Source organism: Anas platyrhynchos, chromosome 4 (assembly GCF_047663525.1).
Source record: "Anas platyrhynchos isolate ZD024472 breed Pekin duck chromosome 4, IASCAAS_PekinDuck_T2T, whole genome shotgun sequence".
Taxonomy (NCBI): Eukaryota; Metazoa; Chordata; class Aves; order Anseriformes; family Anatidae; genus Anas; species Anas platyrhynchos.
Window position 1 is genome coordinate 61,998,360 of NC_092590.1, and position 19,434 is coordinate 62,017,793.

Here is a 19,434-nt window from a genome sequence, read left to right on the forward strand (position 1 = left end):
AATTTTCTCTTTTGGATGAAAATGACTCCTTGATCCTTAGTCTAGCTTCATGATTTAATGATTAATTCTACATATTATATATTTTAAACAGCTGTGGAAATCTGAGCTTGATTTGGACATTGGAATCATAGTCTTGTTAAGTCTTTCCAATTAGTTTACATTTGAGGCTAACAAAAAGATGCTGATTCAGCTTCTAATTAAAGAAATCAAGTGGAAACTGCATCAAAGATTTCAAAAAGAAGAAATTAAAATTTTATCATAGGTGACTGGAAGAAATCTTAATATATATGTGTACACTTTAAATATATGAGTATTTCTAGCATTTAGCTCTGAAATAAGTATTTGAAATAAATTGGGAAGAAAGGAAGAAATTATACATTTTTAAAAGCAGAAACTAGAACTAGAATGAAACTCTATATTCATAGAAATGTAATTATATGTTGAAATGTAATTATATAGCAAGGATGAAATCACAGTTGATGTCAATTTTTAGAGAATGTTATATAGAGCAGATATATGGTCTTGACATGCTAATTGGAGAAAACTGAATCAGGTTTGGTAAATGATAAAGAATTTGCCCCTTAAAGAAAATTTGGAAAAAACAAAAACAAACACATTGAGGTATATATATATATTTTTTTACATATAGTATCAAAATCACACATATTTAATCTTTATATTTTGGAATTGTTGCCAACCTTTGTCATAATTCAGATTTAGTTAAAATTAAACCAGATGCTCAGCGGTTGAAAATCTGCGTGGTTCTATTATTGTTATAGCTTACGAAGTCAGAAAAATATATTCATTTATATTAACTGAGGTTTTGCCCTGTTATTTTTAACTAGGCTTTGATTTTTAGTACTGTACCGCTACTTTGTGAGTAAGTAGTAAATATGCTGCTGTTTAGATTTCAATGGCAGTAGTGGTGAAACAAAAAAACTGGTATTTAGAAGGTGAAAGAACAGCCAAGAACTGGAAAAGTTCAAAAGGAAGTTTGGGAAAATCTTCCAACAAAAATCTTTATATCATGAGAGAACAAAAAGGAAAAAAATAGGCAAAGGAAATTGATCAAATTTTAGGCAAGGCTTATGTAGAAGAACAGAAGATGAACAGCAGGTGGGTGGAAACAGAGAGCAAGTAGAAAAATAAAGGAGATGAGCTTAGGAGAAGCATGTAGATTGATGGAGACCATTGAGTTTATTTGGGTCACTTTCTTTTTTCTTTGCCTTCAGACACAATTGATCATAAAGGTTACACACACTGCCTTCTCTGTACAAACTCGGTAGACGCTGTAGTGCTCACATTGTGTGCTGTGCCGCATACCTGTAATTCTTTCTAAGACACAAGACAAATATCTATCTTACCTGGCAACTGCAAGGGTGTTTTTGATGTATTACTTCCATTCTTTCCCTAGCTCACTTTGTTATGACCAGCTGCTCCTGTATATTTATATTGTTTTCATAACTCACAGAGTTTTGATACAGTGTTGGGGTACAGCAAAGTGAGCAAAAGGAGGTGACAGCCATAAATCAGAATTGCTTCACTCTGCATGTATGTATGACATCAAGGGTTCTTGCAAAGTTGTGATGAATTAGAGTTATCGGTAGGTTACTTTCTCAACAGTGAGCCAGCTCAAATCTTGATAACGAAACCAAATCCTGGTCTCTCTTCTCACTCCTTTGAATTTCTCTCATGAAGGGGAGCCATATCCTGGCTACCTGAGGATTCTCCTTATAGAATGAAAATCTTTTGATGGTGTTTAGCAAATACAGTACTCTGAATCCTGACTCTTCATAGTCTTTCCTAAACCTGCAGCAATGTGTGTATTTTTATCAGAAAAGATCACTTGGCAGAAACTACTCAACACTGAGTTGTTCTTGGCTAATGTTATATATAGCTCTCTGTCTGCCCAGTCATTCCACCATTTTGGAGTGAAAACAGACGTAAGTTTGTCCTATGGAATAGAAGAAGGTAGGAGTCTTTTCATTTCTTGGCAGTATGGTGTAGCAAATACATCTTTATCCTTCAGCTGATAAGAATCTGATTAGTAGATTTCTGGTTCAAGAAACAATATGAAATCAGACAGCAAAATAACATTTAAGGTTTTAGGTAGCAAGTCTGTAAACTTTATTTGCCTTGAAAAAATCATTATGATGGTTGAGGAATGTACACACAAAATGAATAGCTGGGATTTCCAAAACAAAGCATTATTCGTGTAAGAATAAAAGTAGTAGTAAAGAAGATTAAAATGTTAACTGTATAGAAATGAACTGGAAGAGCTGCCATAGTTGGAAGCATTTTCTAATGATCATGGAAGGTCGTTATAAATTAGAGGCACTATGAAGGTCTATTAAATGCCATTTCCCTTTTACTTTAAGTGCAATGGCCAAATCTCTCCAGGTATCACTGGTGGGACCTTAATTTCAGTGGAATTGCCTGAATTTCTCCTAGAGCTGTTCAAAGTGCCAAACAAGCCACTTCTGTCAGGTGTTATTTCTATGCTCCATACGCTGCCTCCTACATTTCATATCCTATGGCACAACCGATCGTAATTTGGCCGAATACAGCATTTAGTAAACAAGGAAAGGATTTGACACTCTACGGGCTTGCTCTTTCAGCTCTGAGCTAGTGGCCCCCACGGAGCTTTTCCACCAAGCACCCGTGGGCAGCAGCAGCGCTGCGAGCCCCCCAGCCCCTGCTAACCCCTCAGAGGCAGGTGCTCACGGAGCACAACTCGGGCAAGCTCCATTATTTGAGGGCTTGGTGCCGTCAGTGCCCGGGCACCGAGGCGGGGCGGGACAGGTGCTGCAGGAACCACCTGTGTGAAGCCGCAGGGCGGCGGGCACGGCCCTGCCCGGCCCTCGCGGGCTCTCCCTCGGGGCTTTCCCCGCTGCCAGGCCCGCCCTGCTCGGGCCGCGGGCGCCGCCTCCCACCCCGCGGAGCCCGGGCAGGGCAGGGAGCCACGCTCCGGCTCCCCTGCCCGGCGGGCACCGCACCGGGACAGGTCCCCCCCGGGGCCGCTCCACAGCCCCACGCCGTGGCCCGCCCCGTGCCGCGCCGCCGCGGGTGGCGGGGGAGGCGCCGCCACCGCCGAGGCGGGGCCCCGCTCCCGATCCCGCTCCCGATCCTGATCCCGATCCCGCTCCGCTCCGCCGCCCCCTGGCCCCGCTCCGCCCCGCTCCGGCTCCCGCGGCCCCGCCGCGGCTCCCAGCATGAACGTGAGGAGGGTGGAGAGCATCTCGGCGCAGCTGGAGGAGGCCAGCTCCACAGGCGGTAGGACGGGAGCAGCATGGGGGCGCGAGGATTTTTTTTTCCCCCCATTTTTATTTTTATTTTTCCCCTCGTAGTTATTTCGGGGTTTCTCCCCCTCACAGCTTTCAGCAGCAAGTCTCGCAACTTGGCGTGGGGCTGGGAGGGGGGAGCTGCCTGCTTGCATGGGGGTGTCTTGGAAAAATGTGTGTGTGCCTGCGGGGACGGTGAGCAAACGCTTCGTGCCTGGGATCTGGGGCTGGGAAATGGTCAGTGCTTCGCAAAGCCCGCCGTAAGGTGCCTGCTGTGACCCAACTGGTACTTTTGCCTTCGCTGAAATGATCTGGGGCTGGGTACGAACCTCTCGTCCTCTCTGGTGCTAACTCCCAGGAGGTAATTTTGGTCAGTCCCACTCACACCTCCCTGCTTTGGTCTCCTTGCATAACTACCTGATGGAGACCAGCTCGTTCTAAGCCAAAGGATACCTGCTGCCTCTTCCTTCTCTGTACTGTAATGTGAGGTCTGCACTCACCTGAAGGAGGTTACAAAATAACTTGTGCCTTAGGGAGGAGAACAGCATGCTTTGTGGTCCATCACTGCCAGGGTGCTGGAGTTTTCGCCCAGCATGTGTAGGAAACAGGTTTATTTAGAAATGAAGCTGTGTGGGTGTGATGTGTGTAACATGCTGTTGCTGAGGAAGGTGTGCTGTTCAAGGTAAGGTGGTAAAGCAGAGGAAGGTTGGAGAGTTAGCTGAAAAACTTTGCAAAATAGCCAGTCAAAAATAAGGGAAAGTTGCTCTCTAAAAAGAAAAGATGGGAAAATGTTTCATATTTGCTTCTGTGTTGCTGGATTTCTCATAAACTGTGCAATGCCAGTGTAGAACAACAGTCTTGTCATGAAGTTGTTTGAAAGGTGCAGTGGAGTCCCACTCTTTGCTGTTTTCTGATGTTTCAAAGTAGTCTTTCTGCTTGCCAGTAGAGGCTCAGAGCCATGTGTCCTCTGTTGGATTGCACTCGGTTTTCTCTCTTCTTAGTGTCCCAGCTTTTCTCGTTTGTTAGGGATTGTAGCCTTTTATGCAGGATACTAGATCACTTCCTTTGGGGATAAGGAACTTCTGCAAGTGTGTATGCAGTTAATTTTAGGTTATCAGCTCAACTGTTAGAATGGCTTTGCATTTCTTTAAAGGTTCAGAAAATACATTATGGTTATTCCTGCAAGGGGCTCAGCTATCAAACTGATGTTGTGATACTTCTCCCTGCTTTTCAGATCTCAGCCCCAGAGTTACAATTCAGATGTTTTCCTCTACATGCCACTGTCAGCCTTACAGCTATTTTCTGTTAGATAGCAGAAAGTCAGTCTGTTTTCCCTTAACACATACAACATCACTGTCAAACACCAGGCAGGCTCTTAGCTACACCTGTACAACCACCCAGCAGGACTGTTCAGGGAAAACACAGCTCAGGTGCATTCAGATGCAGTGGATTTGCACAGGCATAATTTGGTATATGGGCTGTTACTGTAGGTGTTGAAGAATAAAGAAAGTTTGCAACTTAATGTTTCATCTTACAGGTATGGTTAGCAGTAATGGGAAAATGTAATGTAAATTAGGGAATTATTATCTGAATCCATGCTGTACAAACGATGTGATATATCAAGGTGTTGTTTTTATAGAAAATGTTTTCTGTTGAGCTGTATAGTATGCACGTGTTTCATTTTGGTTCTCTTGATATGTATGTCTTGTCATTTTTAGAAATTAAGGAAGGATTTAATTGATATTAAGCTAGTAATGGTCAAAGCTAAGATACACTTTTGCACTGTTTTAAAGTATGTTTCTAACTGAAACATGAGTTACTGTAGGAAAAGCATCTCTCAGAAATAAGTTATCTTTATTTTTTCCACTTCTGGCATAATAAAAACGACAGAGCTAAAAGCAAATACCCCCTTTTCTTAGAGTGACATACCTGAGATCACCATTCAACTTATATCTCATCACTAGCTTGATTTTTGTTAAAGTCAGTGTCCCGCTTCACTGCTCTGGGCTTCCTCCTTATATGACAGAGCACACACATGTTCATAGTCTCAAAATTTTGTTCCTTTTTGATCTGAACTTCTCTTTTCACCCTTTTCTTGTCTATTTTTTTCCCTTCCAGGGCCATCAGCATTTTGGAATGCATTTGTTGGTTATTTAATAAGGAGTATTCAGTAGATTTATTATCACTATTTCTCTTCAAATACAAGCAATATTTAAAATGTTACTTATTTTTTAAATGGTAATGTCTGCAGTAGAATTATTGTAGGGGTTTGATGGTAGGGCATGAGGCTTAGTAAACGAAACTAACAGAAGTGCAGTTGTTCTTCCATTTCATTTTTTGAAATAAAGCCCAAGCAATACACAAGCAGCTGAAGTTATAAAAATTATTAGCAACAAAGGAACCACTTTGTACCTTTAAATGAGTAATGATGCCCTTTGGCCACTCTTCCCCTTACATTTACTGTATTGCAACTTGGAGGACATCTTTTACATTCAAGCTAGCGTCGGCTGCAGCACCACTGGGAGTTGTTGAGTAGCAAAATGCTTCCTCTCTGAAATACTCAGCCTTTGTAAAGATGAACTGTTTCAGCCCTCTGCCCCATGAAACAGTCTTTATCAATGTCTTATCTGTGGGGAAGTTGTGTTTGTACTACGGATAGCCAAAACTTGTATGCTACTGGGTAAAGGCAATTAAGGGTCTTGGGAAAACCAGAAGAGCAGAGGGAGATTATTAGAAAAAGTTTACATGACTACCTGCATGAGTAAGTTTAACCAAAAGATGTCCTGCGGGTTGAATGTCTAGAACCAACTTAAGGTGTGGGGTAGACTAATGGGCTAAAGTTACGCCAGGGGAGTTTTAGGTTGGATGTTAGGAAGAATTTCTTTACTGAAAGGGTTGTTAGGCACTGGAACGGGCTGCCCAGGGAGGTGGTGGAGTCACCATCCCTGGAAGTCTTCAAAAGACGTTTAGATGTAGAGCTTAGGGATATGGTTTAGTGGGGACTGTTAGTGTTAGGTTAGAGGTTGGACTCGATGATCTTGAGGTCTCTTCCAACCTAGAAATTCTGTGATTCTGTGTGAATGAGGCACTTCGTATGCACTGCTTGCTTTACTTTAGAGTATCGTAAATTCAAAATGGGAATTGTGCTGACCAGTATGCCCTTCCTCGTTCAAACAATAGAAATCTTGACAAAAGCTGTGAAGTAAATTTATGACAAGTTTTGAAGCTTTCTCTGTGGCTAGACAGGGCAATATCAAATTCTGTATGCCAGAAAAGAGGCTGTCATTTCTACAGTATGTGCAGAAGACAGAACAACTAGTACTATTGAAAGGTGTTTATCCAACTTGAAGTTTTCTTAGTTTGGTATTCGCTGCCATACCTCTGAGAGATCCTTGCACGATAGCGTTCACTTTTGATTTTAATGAATGGTTTGCTCTCGTTGCTTGAGGCATTCTTAGAAGACAAAGGAAGCCGTGACAGAAGGACAAGAAACTACACAAGGGAAAAGTTAAATATAACAATTTAGGAAAAGCAATGGCAAGAAAAATGACGAAAGTGAGGAAAAAATGCACTGGAAGACAATGACAAGAAAAAAGGTGGGAGGGAGGGAATAAAAAGCAGTTTCTTATACCACTTCAGGTACAACTGATATTAAAGAAAAGTGTACCCTATTGAGTGGCATGGGAATAATGTGGTGTATACTGGACCAAGTCCTTCATAGCCAAGTTGGGATTCACCTGACATGATTAAAAGCAGATGGTGACTTTCCAGGCGACTTCCACCAATAAATGTATCAGAGCTTTGGGTTGTCTAGGAGTTCCATCCACAGGGAGAGCTGTCAGTCAGGAGTCAAGTGTCACTTTGGCCACTAATGATCAGCTGTCCCTTAACACTCTTCATGTCATCTTAGATATGATAGATCTTCTGTCTGTTTTATCTGGTGCACTTGTATCCAGTGGATCTTGTCTGTGCCTGAGCCCTGTGTAACACAGATATGTTCTCTTTATAGGAGCCACAGTCAGAAATGCTGCTTCCAAATTCCATGTGGTTCTGTGAAATTGGCAAATATGCAAGGGAAGGAATAAATTAAATGGACTCCTGATCTAATACAGGAGGTATCTTTACAAATATAGTATAAAAATGTGTATATAAATTATAAAAATATATTCTGCTCCTTCAGGATGGAGGAAATAACTGAAATTTTGAGAGACCTAAATACAGTGTAAGCCTCTGTATAAAATTTCGTCTTTGCCTCCATCTCCAGTTTCTGCATTCAGTGAGCACATGAAGCAGTGATTATATGCAAAATTCTCGTATTGAGAGTCATAATTGATATGAATGCTGAAAATGCTTTGGCCTTCCACCAGTATCAATTTTATAGGTTTTGCAGAAAATATACTTTCCATTATTCTGTGTGTTTCAAAGTTACTAACCACAATAGGAGAGTTGATACAAATAACCAAATGTCTGGACAAGTTCCAGGTGTATAGACAGGTATATAGAGTTTAGAGAACTGACTCCAGGTGTTTTTAGACTTTATGAAATATATAGAGGCAGATGCAGGGTCTAGCAGTTAATGTAACCGTAAGAGAAGTAGATGGCTTGTGTCATGGAAAGCTTTTACAGTGTATCAGATATGCACTTAGGACTCATGCTTTGGGTTGGAGCTGAATATTTGATCTGTGCGCTGTTCAGCTGTAATCTATCCCATCTCAGCCATCCTGTTTGCCATTGTGATTTATTCAGAATCTTTGGCACTTGAAAAATAAAGTATCTAAAAATACCACAATGCCTGATTGCTTCACTGTTTCATAGATATCTGCATTCTTGCCAGCCTGCCCTACTATCCTTCTCCCCCAAATTCTGCTTGTCCTTTCTTGCAAGTGTACAGAGCACTGAAATAGTCTGTATGGGAAACCTTGCTTGCCAAATGAATCCTGGTCATTTATTGTCTGCTATTAGCAGAGGCCATTACTCCTATTTGAGATGAGAGAGAAAATATTGGCATGAGGTTGTGCACCAGGCCAGGAGCCAAATCCTTTTTTTTTTTCCCCAGTAGTTGTAGTCAATACAGTCTGAATCAAGTGGTGTGTGCTAATAAATAACAGAATCCTTTAATTAATAGGTTTGGGCCTATTCTGGGAAGTAAGGGTCACAGGTATAAAGACCTTATTTCTTGTGAGTGTGTCATGGCAGCACAGCTGGAGATAGTAATGATGAAGTTAATGGGCTTGTTTGGATATTGTATCTCTGTTTGGTTTGGCTTGGACTATAATGTGTTGTTGTCTCAAAACTGAAGGGACAAAAGGTTGACATAAGTGTTAAAATTTTGATAGTAGTTGTCTATTCAGAATCCTGTTTTCCATGATCTTTGCTTGCTATTGCTTGGCTGGCTAGGCAGCATTTGGCCCAGGTTTCTCACTGGTTACACCAGGCACAATGTGGAAGAGAAGTGAAAGCATACGTAATGTGTGAGTGTATGTGTGTGCGTGTGTCTATATATATATATGGAAAGCAGAGAGTCAAATTATTTTGTGATGTTCTTAATTATTATTTTGTAATTGTATTGTAGGAGACTTGTGTCATGGGCTCATATAGCTGATTTTTTTTTTCCCCATTCTCACTCTCTCTAGGGCAGATGAGTTTGGTGTTACTGCCTTCATGCATGTGGCAGAGGAGGTAGGGCTCCAGCCTTGCTGCTATGATTCTGAAAGGTCCTTAGAAAACTAAATTGGCAGCAGTTTAAAATATGTGGTTGGGTTGAAAAATATAGCAAATCCATTCACCTCTAAGAATAAACCCAAACACAGAATAAAAGCTGTATATCTGAACACATACTGTGTTTTATTTCTGGCAGACTAGCAGAGACTTAATATGGTATTAAAAGGAGCTAGCTTTCTGTCAGAAGTCTGAAATAAATATAGCTTTTGTATTCTTTCTCACCTATAAAACAACTTAAAAACATACAACAGGGAATCACAGCTATAAACTGTACCTCTAAAGGAATTTATGCTGCAGTGACACAGACAGTGGAATGAAAGTCGTAGATGCTTGTGTGTCCACTGGAGAAATGAACTACAGGTGCAGGGCATGATAATAGGGAATTTTTAACTATAAATGTCTTGACCTGTTAAGAACAATGCTTCACAATTCAATGTTTGGATTTTATTACAGGAGAAAATATTTCTATTTGTAGGCCAGATATTTTCACCAAAGAAAATGTAAACGCAGAAGCTTCCCTGAGCACCACGAAGTGTCTAGCACTCTATAGCCCGCTACATCAGCATGCCACAAAATGACTAAGCGGTGACAGCATAGAAATGGTTAGACAAAATTAAAGGCTCTAAACGTCCTAAGACATAGACTGCAAGGTGGTTGCTTTATTTCATCCTGTCAGTAGGAAAGTGTTTGCTATTTTAATGATAGGAAAAAAGGGCCATTTTACTGATACATTGTCTTGTTCTTTCAATTTTCAGCTGTCTTTCCAGCAGAGAATTTTTATGAATGTTACTTTAGTCATGAGGTCTTAGTGCAACAAATCTTTTTGTTATTTTTGAATTAGTTTGCTTTTGCTTATAATCCAGAAGAAATATTTAGGATTTATTAGAATTTTAAGCAATAGCCATAAAACATTATGATGGCTCTGATTTGTCACAGTATGGTGTGCTGTTTTTGTTCTTTTAAAGTCATTTATTCTTGCCCGAAGTGAAAACAACCAGAAGAGCATGTCAGCACAGTAACTCATTTGCGTCTCCTTACTATACCTATATATCCTTTGATACCAGTGGGAATAATTGCAGTGAATAAGGATTTGGGCCCTAATGTTTGTGCAAATCAGGAGAACACTAAACCTGGAACTGAAACACAGATCAAGATTACATGATTGCATGTAAAGGAAGGAAACAGCTGTGCTATAAATGTTTAGTGGTAATTAAAAGCTTTATAGCTCTAGTATATCCTGAAATAAAGTCAAATGACCAAAACCTCTTACTGAATCACTTGTCTATGTGCTTAACAGTAAACTGAACAGCATGTCTAAGCACCTCTTCGTTAGCTCTCTAGTCTCTTAATGATACAATAGCTGGGGGGTTTCCTTAATTTGTACTACCTGGCTAATGCTGCCAAAAGGTGCATTCGATGTCTGGGCATCACAGTAATATGTTGCATTCAGGCTACTTTTCCCTGCTGTATAAGAGGACTACAGTAGGAAACATAGAAGCTAATGATGCTCATGCTGTGCTAGTTGAGGACACCTTGGGTCAGATCCCTAAGTTGTTTCTTGCAAGAAATTTGACTTTCTGTATGTTCTCACAGAAATGGTTCTGATAATCTGTACCAATTGATTTCCAAATCCTTGAATGGTTTTATTAAATAGAGCAGAAGCAATATGCTTCAGGTGAAATCATTGAGTCACTGCAGACAAGGATGCTGCAATATTGACAAATATCCCTGTGTATAGAAATATTTTTTTATTTTGTTGTTTATGCACCAAAACATAGTCTTTAATTACTTTAAAAAGTAATTTAAAAAGTTGCAGTATAACATTATGTCCTCTTCTTTGCTTGTATTGCCTCTATAGATTTTGCTTTGAGTTTTAGTTCGAGGTAATGCTTTTTAACAAAGAAATTATCCTGCATTCTACCACTTAGGAATTCAGTTTGGTGTAATCAGTATTGAAGAACCCAAGGAAAATTTTATAAAATTAAAGTAATTCTGAGTTTTAGAGTTAAATATAGTTATTTGACTTTCTTAGAATTTTTAACAATATTACAACATATGTTACAATAAAAACATATTGAAAGGCGACATTGTGCTGAACAAGAGCTAAATGTAATACAACAAAAAGAACTGCACTAAATGGAGCGCATCCTAAATGCATGCAGTAAGTTAGAATGGAGGAAAAATGCAGGTGTTTTCTTTCTTTTTTTTTTTTAATGTGACATATTTGCCTCATGCAATTAAAATTATGACCTTCTGAAAGTTGCACTGTGTATATCTGTCAAATACAAGTGTCACTGCAACTGAACAAGAAGATTTTGAATATTATAGTATGTAGAAGGGTCTGTAAATAGGCTAAGTAGCATAATTTAACAAGGTATGATCACAGTTTCCAAATAACTGAACTAGTTCTTTTGTAATACTTTGGTGTGAGCACTACTGCTCACGGTCTCAAAGAACATCCTAGAAAAGACTGATTTTTTTTATTTTATTTTATTTTTTTTTTTGAGATAGTTTGTTTCGGAGCACGCCAAGGTGTGTTATACCAACCCTTCTGGGTTGGAAGCATCAGGATGGGTTGGGTTGAGCCCCTGCATGTAGAGCCTGAGTACCACAAAGGGATGCACTGTGCGTGTGCTGCACATGTGGGCACAAGGGATAGTGACAGGCTGGGCTGTGGGGCTCCAGTCCTGAGTAGGTAAAAGAAAGGAGAGAAAAAAGATCCAGAAATACCTTCTTACGTGCGTGGCTTTGGTAGTATCTGAGCAAGCTGATTGTGGGATCTGCTGTTTTATTCTCTTTCAGTGGAGATAAGCGATAAGGGTTTATCTAAAATAGATGGGGAAAAATCCTCTTTTGAAACAATATAGGAGATGCATATCAAGTAGATCCCGTGATAGAATCATATTTTGTGTTACTGAATGCTGGTAACAATACAATAGGTGTTTTCTCAGATCTCCATAGGTCTTGAGTTTTAACAGTATTCCTGTCAGATGATCCCCAGATGTCCTTTATCATTCTGACTATTGATGTATATTCCACTGTTCAGTAAGGGAATGGTACCCTACATATCTAATTCTTTATATTCTTTCTATATTTCCTTCTCCATGTTGATATGTGGGCATCTGAGGTTGCCAGATTTTGTTCTGAGATGCAGTGTTATAAAAAGTATCACATGTAGTAATGCTGTCTATTGCGGATAAATCTAGACTGTTTCTCCGGAGTATTGTGTGCTGGCAGCATCCATCTGCTGGGAAGTGAAACAAGTATATAATGAAGTTCATTGTTATTTTTGAAAAGATGCTGTAATTGAATACATGCATGCATTGGCTCTTCGGTGCACAGCCAGCGTATGCTGTCTACCAGCATCTAAGATGCCTAAGGAAGGAAAAGAGGAAAAAAAAAATAAATAAAGAAACTTTCTCTCACAACTTACAGGTGTGATTAAGATACAGAGGTCTTCATGCTACTGGATTGGTAACATACAGTATTTATTAGCTATGTTCTTTGATCTTTGTGTTGATGGTAATGATGGTAATGGGGGGGGGGGGGTGTTTGTTTTTGTTTTTGACCTGTTGCTTTTTCGAATATGTTATATTGTGCAATTGTCTTCCCAGGCTATTGTCCAGAGTTGGGTAAATGAGTGAACTGTGGCTAGGACCTATGAACCCACTTGATTGTTTTTCTTCAAAGCCATTGCTTTCAGTCCATTTCTGTAGGACTGCACACTTCTTTCACTACCTGGGCATTGGGGAAAGAGGAGGTCAAATATCTGTAAGGATTTCGTAAACAGGCATGGGTTTTGTCCTTTCATTATGTGGTGGTGAATATCCCCTTTGCAGGAGAAGACGAAACCTCTGAGTAGTTCAAGCAATGTCTCTCTGCTCTGCCTCTGTTTTGTTGCCACTTGGAAGGGGCACATGAATCCCTCAGCCAAAAGAGCCCTTGTGTAATCTTATGCCTGTCTGATGATGTTTAGATGTTACATGTTTCTTTCAGATTTGTTTGATTGTCAGTCAAGGGAGAGGAGAATATGTGATGTCTTCAGTGAACTGGTAGGTTTCTACTCAAGTTTTTATAAAACAGAATTCCAGTAGTCAGGAGGAAAAGTATTATTAGGTTAAGGAGAGGAAGGAACACATGCAACTGAGGGTATATGGTGACATGGCTCTTTACATGGCACACCTGCTATCAAGCTTTTCCCCTAGTACTTTAAATCTTTTTTAAATGCATAAGCTAGTGAGACTTAAAATCATACAGATGCATGTTAAAATACCTTGCTTAATTAGCTTGCAAGGTTGTAGAACATTTAGGCATTATGTAGACCTGTAACAATATTTGCCTCCGCTGCACTTCTTTTTTTTTTTTTTTGCATTCAGCTAATTTTCTGTTACTAAAATAGAATAAAACAGTTCTGTATTTCAGACTGAGAAACAAGAAGCGATCTTTATAAAGTCTTTGAGTCATCACAGACTTCTTAAAAATCAGTGACTTTTTTCTTTCATGAAGATATGGGTGTTATTCAGATAAGAGCTCACGATGTTTTAAAAAAAAAATGAATTAAAAATAATTTAACTGTATGTTTTAATTTACCAGGTTTCAAAAGCTACTCCATATGTTTAGAAATACAAAAGAAAAAACATTTTGACCTGTTCAGAATGGAAAGTAAAGCTATCTGAAAGGTGTCAGTATATTTCTAACATCTTATTAAGAAGTGTTTTATCAACAGCACTTTAAATTACTACTAGAATGACAACCTGTTAAGACATTTTTAATTAAAGAATTCAGAAGAAGGGAAAACACACAAAAAAGCCTTTTAAGAACCCATAACACAAATGGTGTGTTTTCCAACATGCTGCATCATGAAGAATATGTGCAGAAACAGCTGTCAGTTAAGAGGCTAATTCCTCACTGAAAACAACAGCAAAAAGTTGATGGCATTATCAAACTCTTATTTGGTGAGTGGCAACTTAACAATGCTGCTTGTATAGATGGTAGATTGTCCATTTTGCAGATATAGTCTTAGAGGGAATGTGTATTCAATAGTAAACATACAATTAATTACATAAATAATGCCAACTTCTTGTTGGAACAACACTAAAACAACACGTTGTGTTCCAAGAGAGGGCATATTGGTTAAATGCACCTTGCACTGAGGCAATTAATATGGATCTTCTCGATCCCTCAGTGCCTGTTGCATTGTGATTAGAAAGGCTGATTTATGACAGCTGCAATACAGTGTAGTGGTTACAACTGAGAATCATCCTATTGTACTTAAGGAATATGCTTTGTCATAAACCTTTTAACTTAATTGATAAATAAAACATTTTATTCATCAACATTTTATATAAATAAAATGTTTGAACTAGACTTCATTCCTTCAGGTTCTGAAATGTGTCACAGAGAAGGAAAGAAATAAAGCTTTTATTTCTTCCTGTGTGGTCTGTAAGTTATTAAACCAAAAAAGATAGATGGTAGCTTTATGGGATACCCAGCTATACTGACAATGCACCTTATAATGCTAATGTAATGCAAAAGTATACGTGAAACAAAATGAGCTAAGTAGAGTAGAGTCAGTTTCCCTGTTGAGGCCCCTAAAATTGTAACTTCGTCTTTTTAAGAGTCAGTTACTTACTTACTATATAGGAAACAAAATTTCTTCAAGGAATGCTGGTATATTTGGGTAATTGCATTGTTTGAGAAACTTGTATTTTAAGGGGAGGAAAGACTAAACCACCACCACCAAGGATGTTGTTGATTTTCTGTCTCATAATGAAATAAATAGACATAGTGAAGTTTCTAGGTTTATGTTCTCTGAATGCTGATTACATTCAACATACAGCTGTCCACTATGAGCTGATGCAAAATGCAGCTCAATTTTTTTATTACAACAGATTTATTTGTAATTTTCAGATAAAAGCAATAGAGTAAGAGAGTTACAGAAAAATAGTTTCAAAGAGAAGCTGAGAAGTCTCGTTATCTATCCTGATGGCCAAAGGCAGAAAAAAATTTTTGTATGTTAGTGCAGACAGCATTTTCTAATGCATACTTAAAATCCACCACTGTTTGCTTCATAACATTGTTATATAATCTATTCCAGAATTTATTTTTACTGGTACAAAGTTTTTCTTAGTTCTGAAGTAAGTCTTCTTCCTTGTAAAGCTTGGTGCACATAATCGATGAAATACCTACCCTAGATTTTACAGTACTGAATAGAACAAAACCATTATTTCATAAATATTGCAGAATGTTGTCTTGTTTATATCTTCAAGTAAGAATGGCTGTGTCTTTTGCAAAACACTCAATGCTTCATGTGTTCAGCAGTGTCAGACCTCCCAGATACATAAATGTTACAGAGTAAAGAAAAACTGTTTTGGTTTCTATAGGATAGATTATTTCCGTGGAACTCTACCTCATGTTTTCTAATTTACAAACAAATCTTTTAATGTTTTTTTTTTTTTTTTTTTTTTTTTTTTTTTTTTTTATCTTCTAACTTCAAAATCTGTTCACTAACCACAGTGTTTGAAATCAGAAAAATAAAAGTAGGGTGCAGTTTTCATCTTAGCTCTGGGAGAGGTTGCATTGTACATAGCAGAGATTTCATCTTGCCCCTGTTGATGGCAATTCTTCTAATCCTATGAGTGCTCAGTAGGAGTTATGTCTTTGACAGAGGTGAGATCCTCATCTCCCAGCTCCTGTTGGATGTGAGGAGCAGTCACTGTAAAGTAAGCATCTTTGCAGTGCAGCAAATCTTTTGCTTTTGTACAAAGCTTCTCTCAAGACTTTGGAATGGGGTAGGAGCTATTGTCTTACAAGAAATAACCACCATCAACTTTTCCTTTTTTTTTTTTTTTTTTTTTTTTCTGTGGGAAGCTTGATGAAAGACTGTAGGGATTCTCATGGGCCTCCAGTTTTTGTATCTTTTGTGATCTGAATGGGTATTGGGGAAAGGGCAACTTGAACTTGCACAGCTTTCCAGGTGTTAGATTTGGACCTTCTCTTCAGAAAGGAATTAGGTGAGAGGGAAACTTTGACAGTGACCTGTTTTATGAACTGCATGTTTTCTTAGGGTTTCTTTTAGCTCTTGAACATTTTATATGTAGCATGAACATCTTTGCTTTCTCTTTCACGAATCAAAACGGAAGACAGTTACTTTAAACAAATTTTTAACATGAAAAGTCAATGTCACAGGCAATAGTGAAGCTTTTGAAGTTTCAAACACTTGTTATTCAGATTATTTTTATCAGTGGTGTACCATCTCACACTTGAAAAGATGTGCCTCCGCTTTATACGAGTGTCTTACTGAATGTTATTATGATAAAATAGCGTGTGCTTATTCCTCTCGTTTTTCAAGACTTTAATCAAGAAAGATGTCATGTATTTTAACTTTTATGTCAGCTTAGGCTTTTCTAGTTGTAATTTTTGCTGTATATACTCCAAAAGTATTTCACTTTTTGCCCAGTGCCTGATTAAACTCAGTGTTAGAATGGTACTTGCATGCAAATGACCACAGTGGATTTATTATCTATCCTTTCAAAATTCATTTTTATAGTTTGATAGTTTAGGGGTATGGTTCTTTAGGCTTGTGGCTCCAGGAGAGTTCCATGATAGCTCATCTGTGGATGTTAATAAATTAAACTGTGTGTTTGAATTCAGTTGTGAGGTGTGATAAAGCTGTGTTAACTAGCCCAGACAGAGCCTTTTATCAGGCAGTCCTCTAGAGACACCGAGCTGCCGCTCTAACTTTACACCATTCAACATTCCTTGCCTTTTCCTTGCTAGGAAAATGTTACACTGTTGATTTTTATACTTGTATATATATAACATCATTTCTTTTGTGTATACTTAGGCAGCTTCACGGGGTTATCGTTCATCACAACTAATGCATTTTATACATTGTGTAGCTTTGCCTTCACGGTATTTATTCTCCCTTTGAATTAAATTTAAATGTTCAATAAATACATCAACCTTGCATTGCCTTTTTACTTCAGAAGAACTTTGTCAGACACTTGACCTTAGCTGGAAATAAAGCAGGCAATGTATTGTATTTGCTGTGCCTGCTCTTGTATAACTTTTTATCAGACTAGTCATTAGCCTTTTATTAAGCTATTAAGACAGCAATTATTTACCTTTTGATAGTGCTGTAAGGAGAACTGCATTGTTCATTGGATGATAGGTTCACAATGCTTTTAATTAAAATTCTTGCCATCTTAAAATAAGGTTGCTGGACAATTTCTGAAGTTTTGAAGAAAAATAATTGGTAAGAGACAAAGAAATTAAATTGAGATGGCTTAGTAGGAAGATCATGACTTTCTCAGTCTAGGCATTCGGGCTATGCCTAAATTTGGGAAATAGGATTTGCAGAATGAAATGGTATTCAGTAATGATGAATAAAAACTTTACAAGGTTTTACCTCAGACTGGCTCTGGGCTAGTTCAATGGACTGAATACCTGCTAATGGTTGGAGTGCATTAAGTGATCTTCTGGAGCACATCTTCCTACTTAGTTTCATCTAAAAGAATCCAATTTGTGCATTCCAAATCCGTTCTGTGACATGAACGGATGTGGTATCTAAGGAATATTAGGTGACTTATTCTGAAAGCACACCCCCAATCTGAATGGAAATGCTAAATATGTCCACATCAGACAGCACTGTGGGAGCCTTCCACTTCTCTAGAGGCCCAGAAATTGGGTGTTTGTTGAATTACAGCTTCATCTGCTTTGCAGAATTCAAATCTGATTCTTTCTAGCTAAGGGAATTTATGGAGACACTCTTGGGGAACATGCTAATATTTTAAGGATGTTTGTTAAAGTTTGGGCCTATATATATTAAAGTTTGCTAAAATACAGTAAAATATTCAGAATAGATATTGATTTCGATGAAATTGCATCTTGTAAAATATTAAAGTCAAATTCTCTGTCAGAGATGTTCCTAGGATTTAATCACTATCACCAAGCATTAGTATAATTGAGAAGAAACTGTGAATAGCACTGCAAAGAGTATAAATCAGTATGGAGATTGGGTAACATTTTATATTACATTATAGGATCATAGGATGGTTTGAGTTGGAAGGAACGTTAAAGATCTAGTCCCAATGCCCCTGTTGTGGGCAGAGATGCCTTCCACTAGACCACTAAATCATGTTGCCCAGAGCCCCATCCAGCCTGACCTTGGATGCTTGCAGGATTTTCCTTGCACACCATGACTGGGGTCTAATATTATTCTCACTCAGTATAGAAATGAACACAAAGCCAAAGGAATTTCATTTTGTCTTTGCCATACTTTTCAAGCTCAGAAACTACACCTTGCAATGCCTTTCTATCTTAAGGAATCAAGTGTATTGTTCAGAGTGATTATACTTTTAAACATTGCTAAATTGCTTCCAAATCCAATTATCTCAGAGATGACGCAGCTACCAGATTTATTCTTAGCTCATGTAAGTACCATCTCAGCCTACTATGAAAAGTGCTTTAAAATCTTGAGTAGATAAAGACTTTGTTCCTTGTTTCCCATATTCACTTAACTTGAGAAACACCATACAGGTTTGTTTTTTGCAGAGTTATGTGAGAGGAATGCTATTCTATGATGGAAGCTAAGAATGGAAATTATTAATGGTAAATTCGCGAAGGCTGAGAGTCACTGAAAGTTTCTGCTCAGTGCTGATGAGGCCATACCTGGAATACTGTGCCTAGTTCTGGGCTCCTCAAGGAGAGATATGGACATAATGGAGAGAGTTGAGCAAACAGCCATGCAGATCATAAAGGAATTGGAGCACCTCTCCTATGGGGAGAGGCTGAGAGAGCTGGGACTCTTGAGCCTGGGGAAGAGACTTGGTTTCTCATTAGCGTCTATAAGTACCTAAGGGGAGGGTGCAGAGAAGATGGAGCCAGGCTATTTTCAATGGTGCCCAGAGACGGAATAAGAGACAGCGGGCAAAATCTGAAAGACAGGAGGTTCCCTCTGAGCATCAATACACACATCTTTACTGTGTGGGTGACTGAGCACAGGTTGCCCATAGAGGTAGTGGATTCTTCCTCCTTGCCTGGACATCGTCCTGAGCAAACATCTCAGTGTGGCCCTGCTCAAGCAGGGGGTTGAACCAAGTGATCTCCAGAGGTCCCTTCCAGCCTCAGCCATTCAGTGATTATGACTGAAACTGGTGACTCTTTTTTTTTTTATGCCATTATACACTATAGTTATGTTAATTGCAATTAATTTTTTAGGGATACTTGTGATTTTGTGGCCCACAAAATGGCCATATATGGCATTTTCATCTTTATATAGATTTCTGTGCATAGTTTTGTATTTAAAAGTTACACCAGGGATGATCCTCACTGAGGGGAATAGAAAACTGGAATTAATATTTTTAAGCAAATGGTAGGGAAGGCTGTAGTTATATATGGAATCTGAAGAGTAGTTCTGTAGTTAAGATAT

At 38.7% G+C, this 19,434-nt stretch overlaps 1 protein-coding gene across 2 annotated transcripts in view; it reads left to right on the forward strand.

Moving 5' to 3' along the window:
• Positions 1-2,983: 2,983 nt before the first annotated feature.
• Positions 2,984-19,434, forward strand: part of KCNIP4 (potassium voltage-gated channel interacting protein 4) — a 436,446-nt gene continuing 419,995 nt past the window's right edge. For both annotated transcript variants that reach the window (XM_027457317.3, XM_038178281.2), the window contains exon 1: positions 2,984-3,273. In XM_027457317.3, coding sequence (XP_027313118.1) covers positions 3,213-3,273 — 61 coding nt within the window. In that variant the 5' untranslated portion in view covers positions 2,984-3,212. The remainder of the gene's footprint in view (positions 3,274-19,434) is intronic.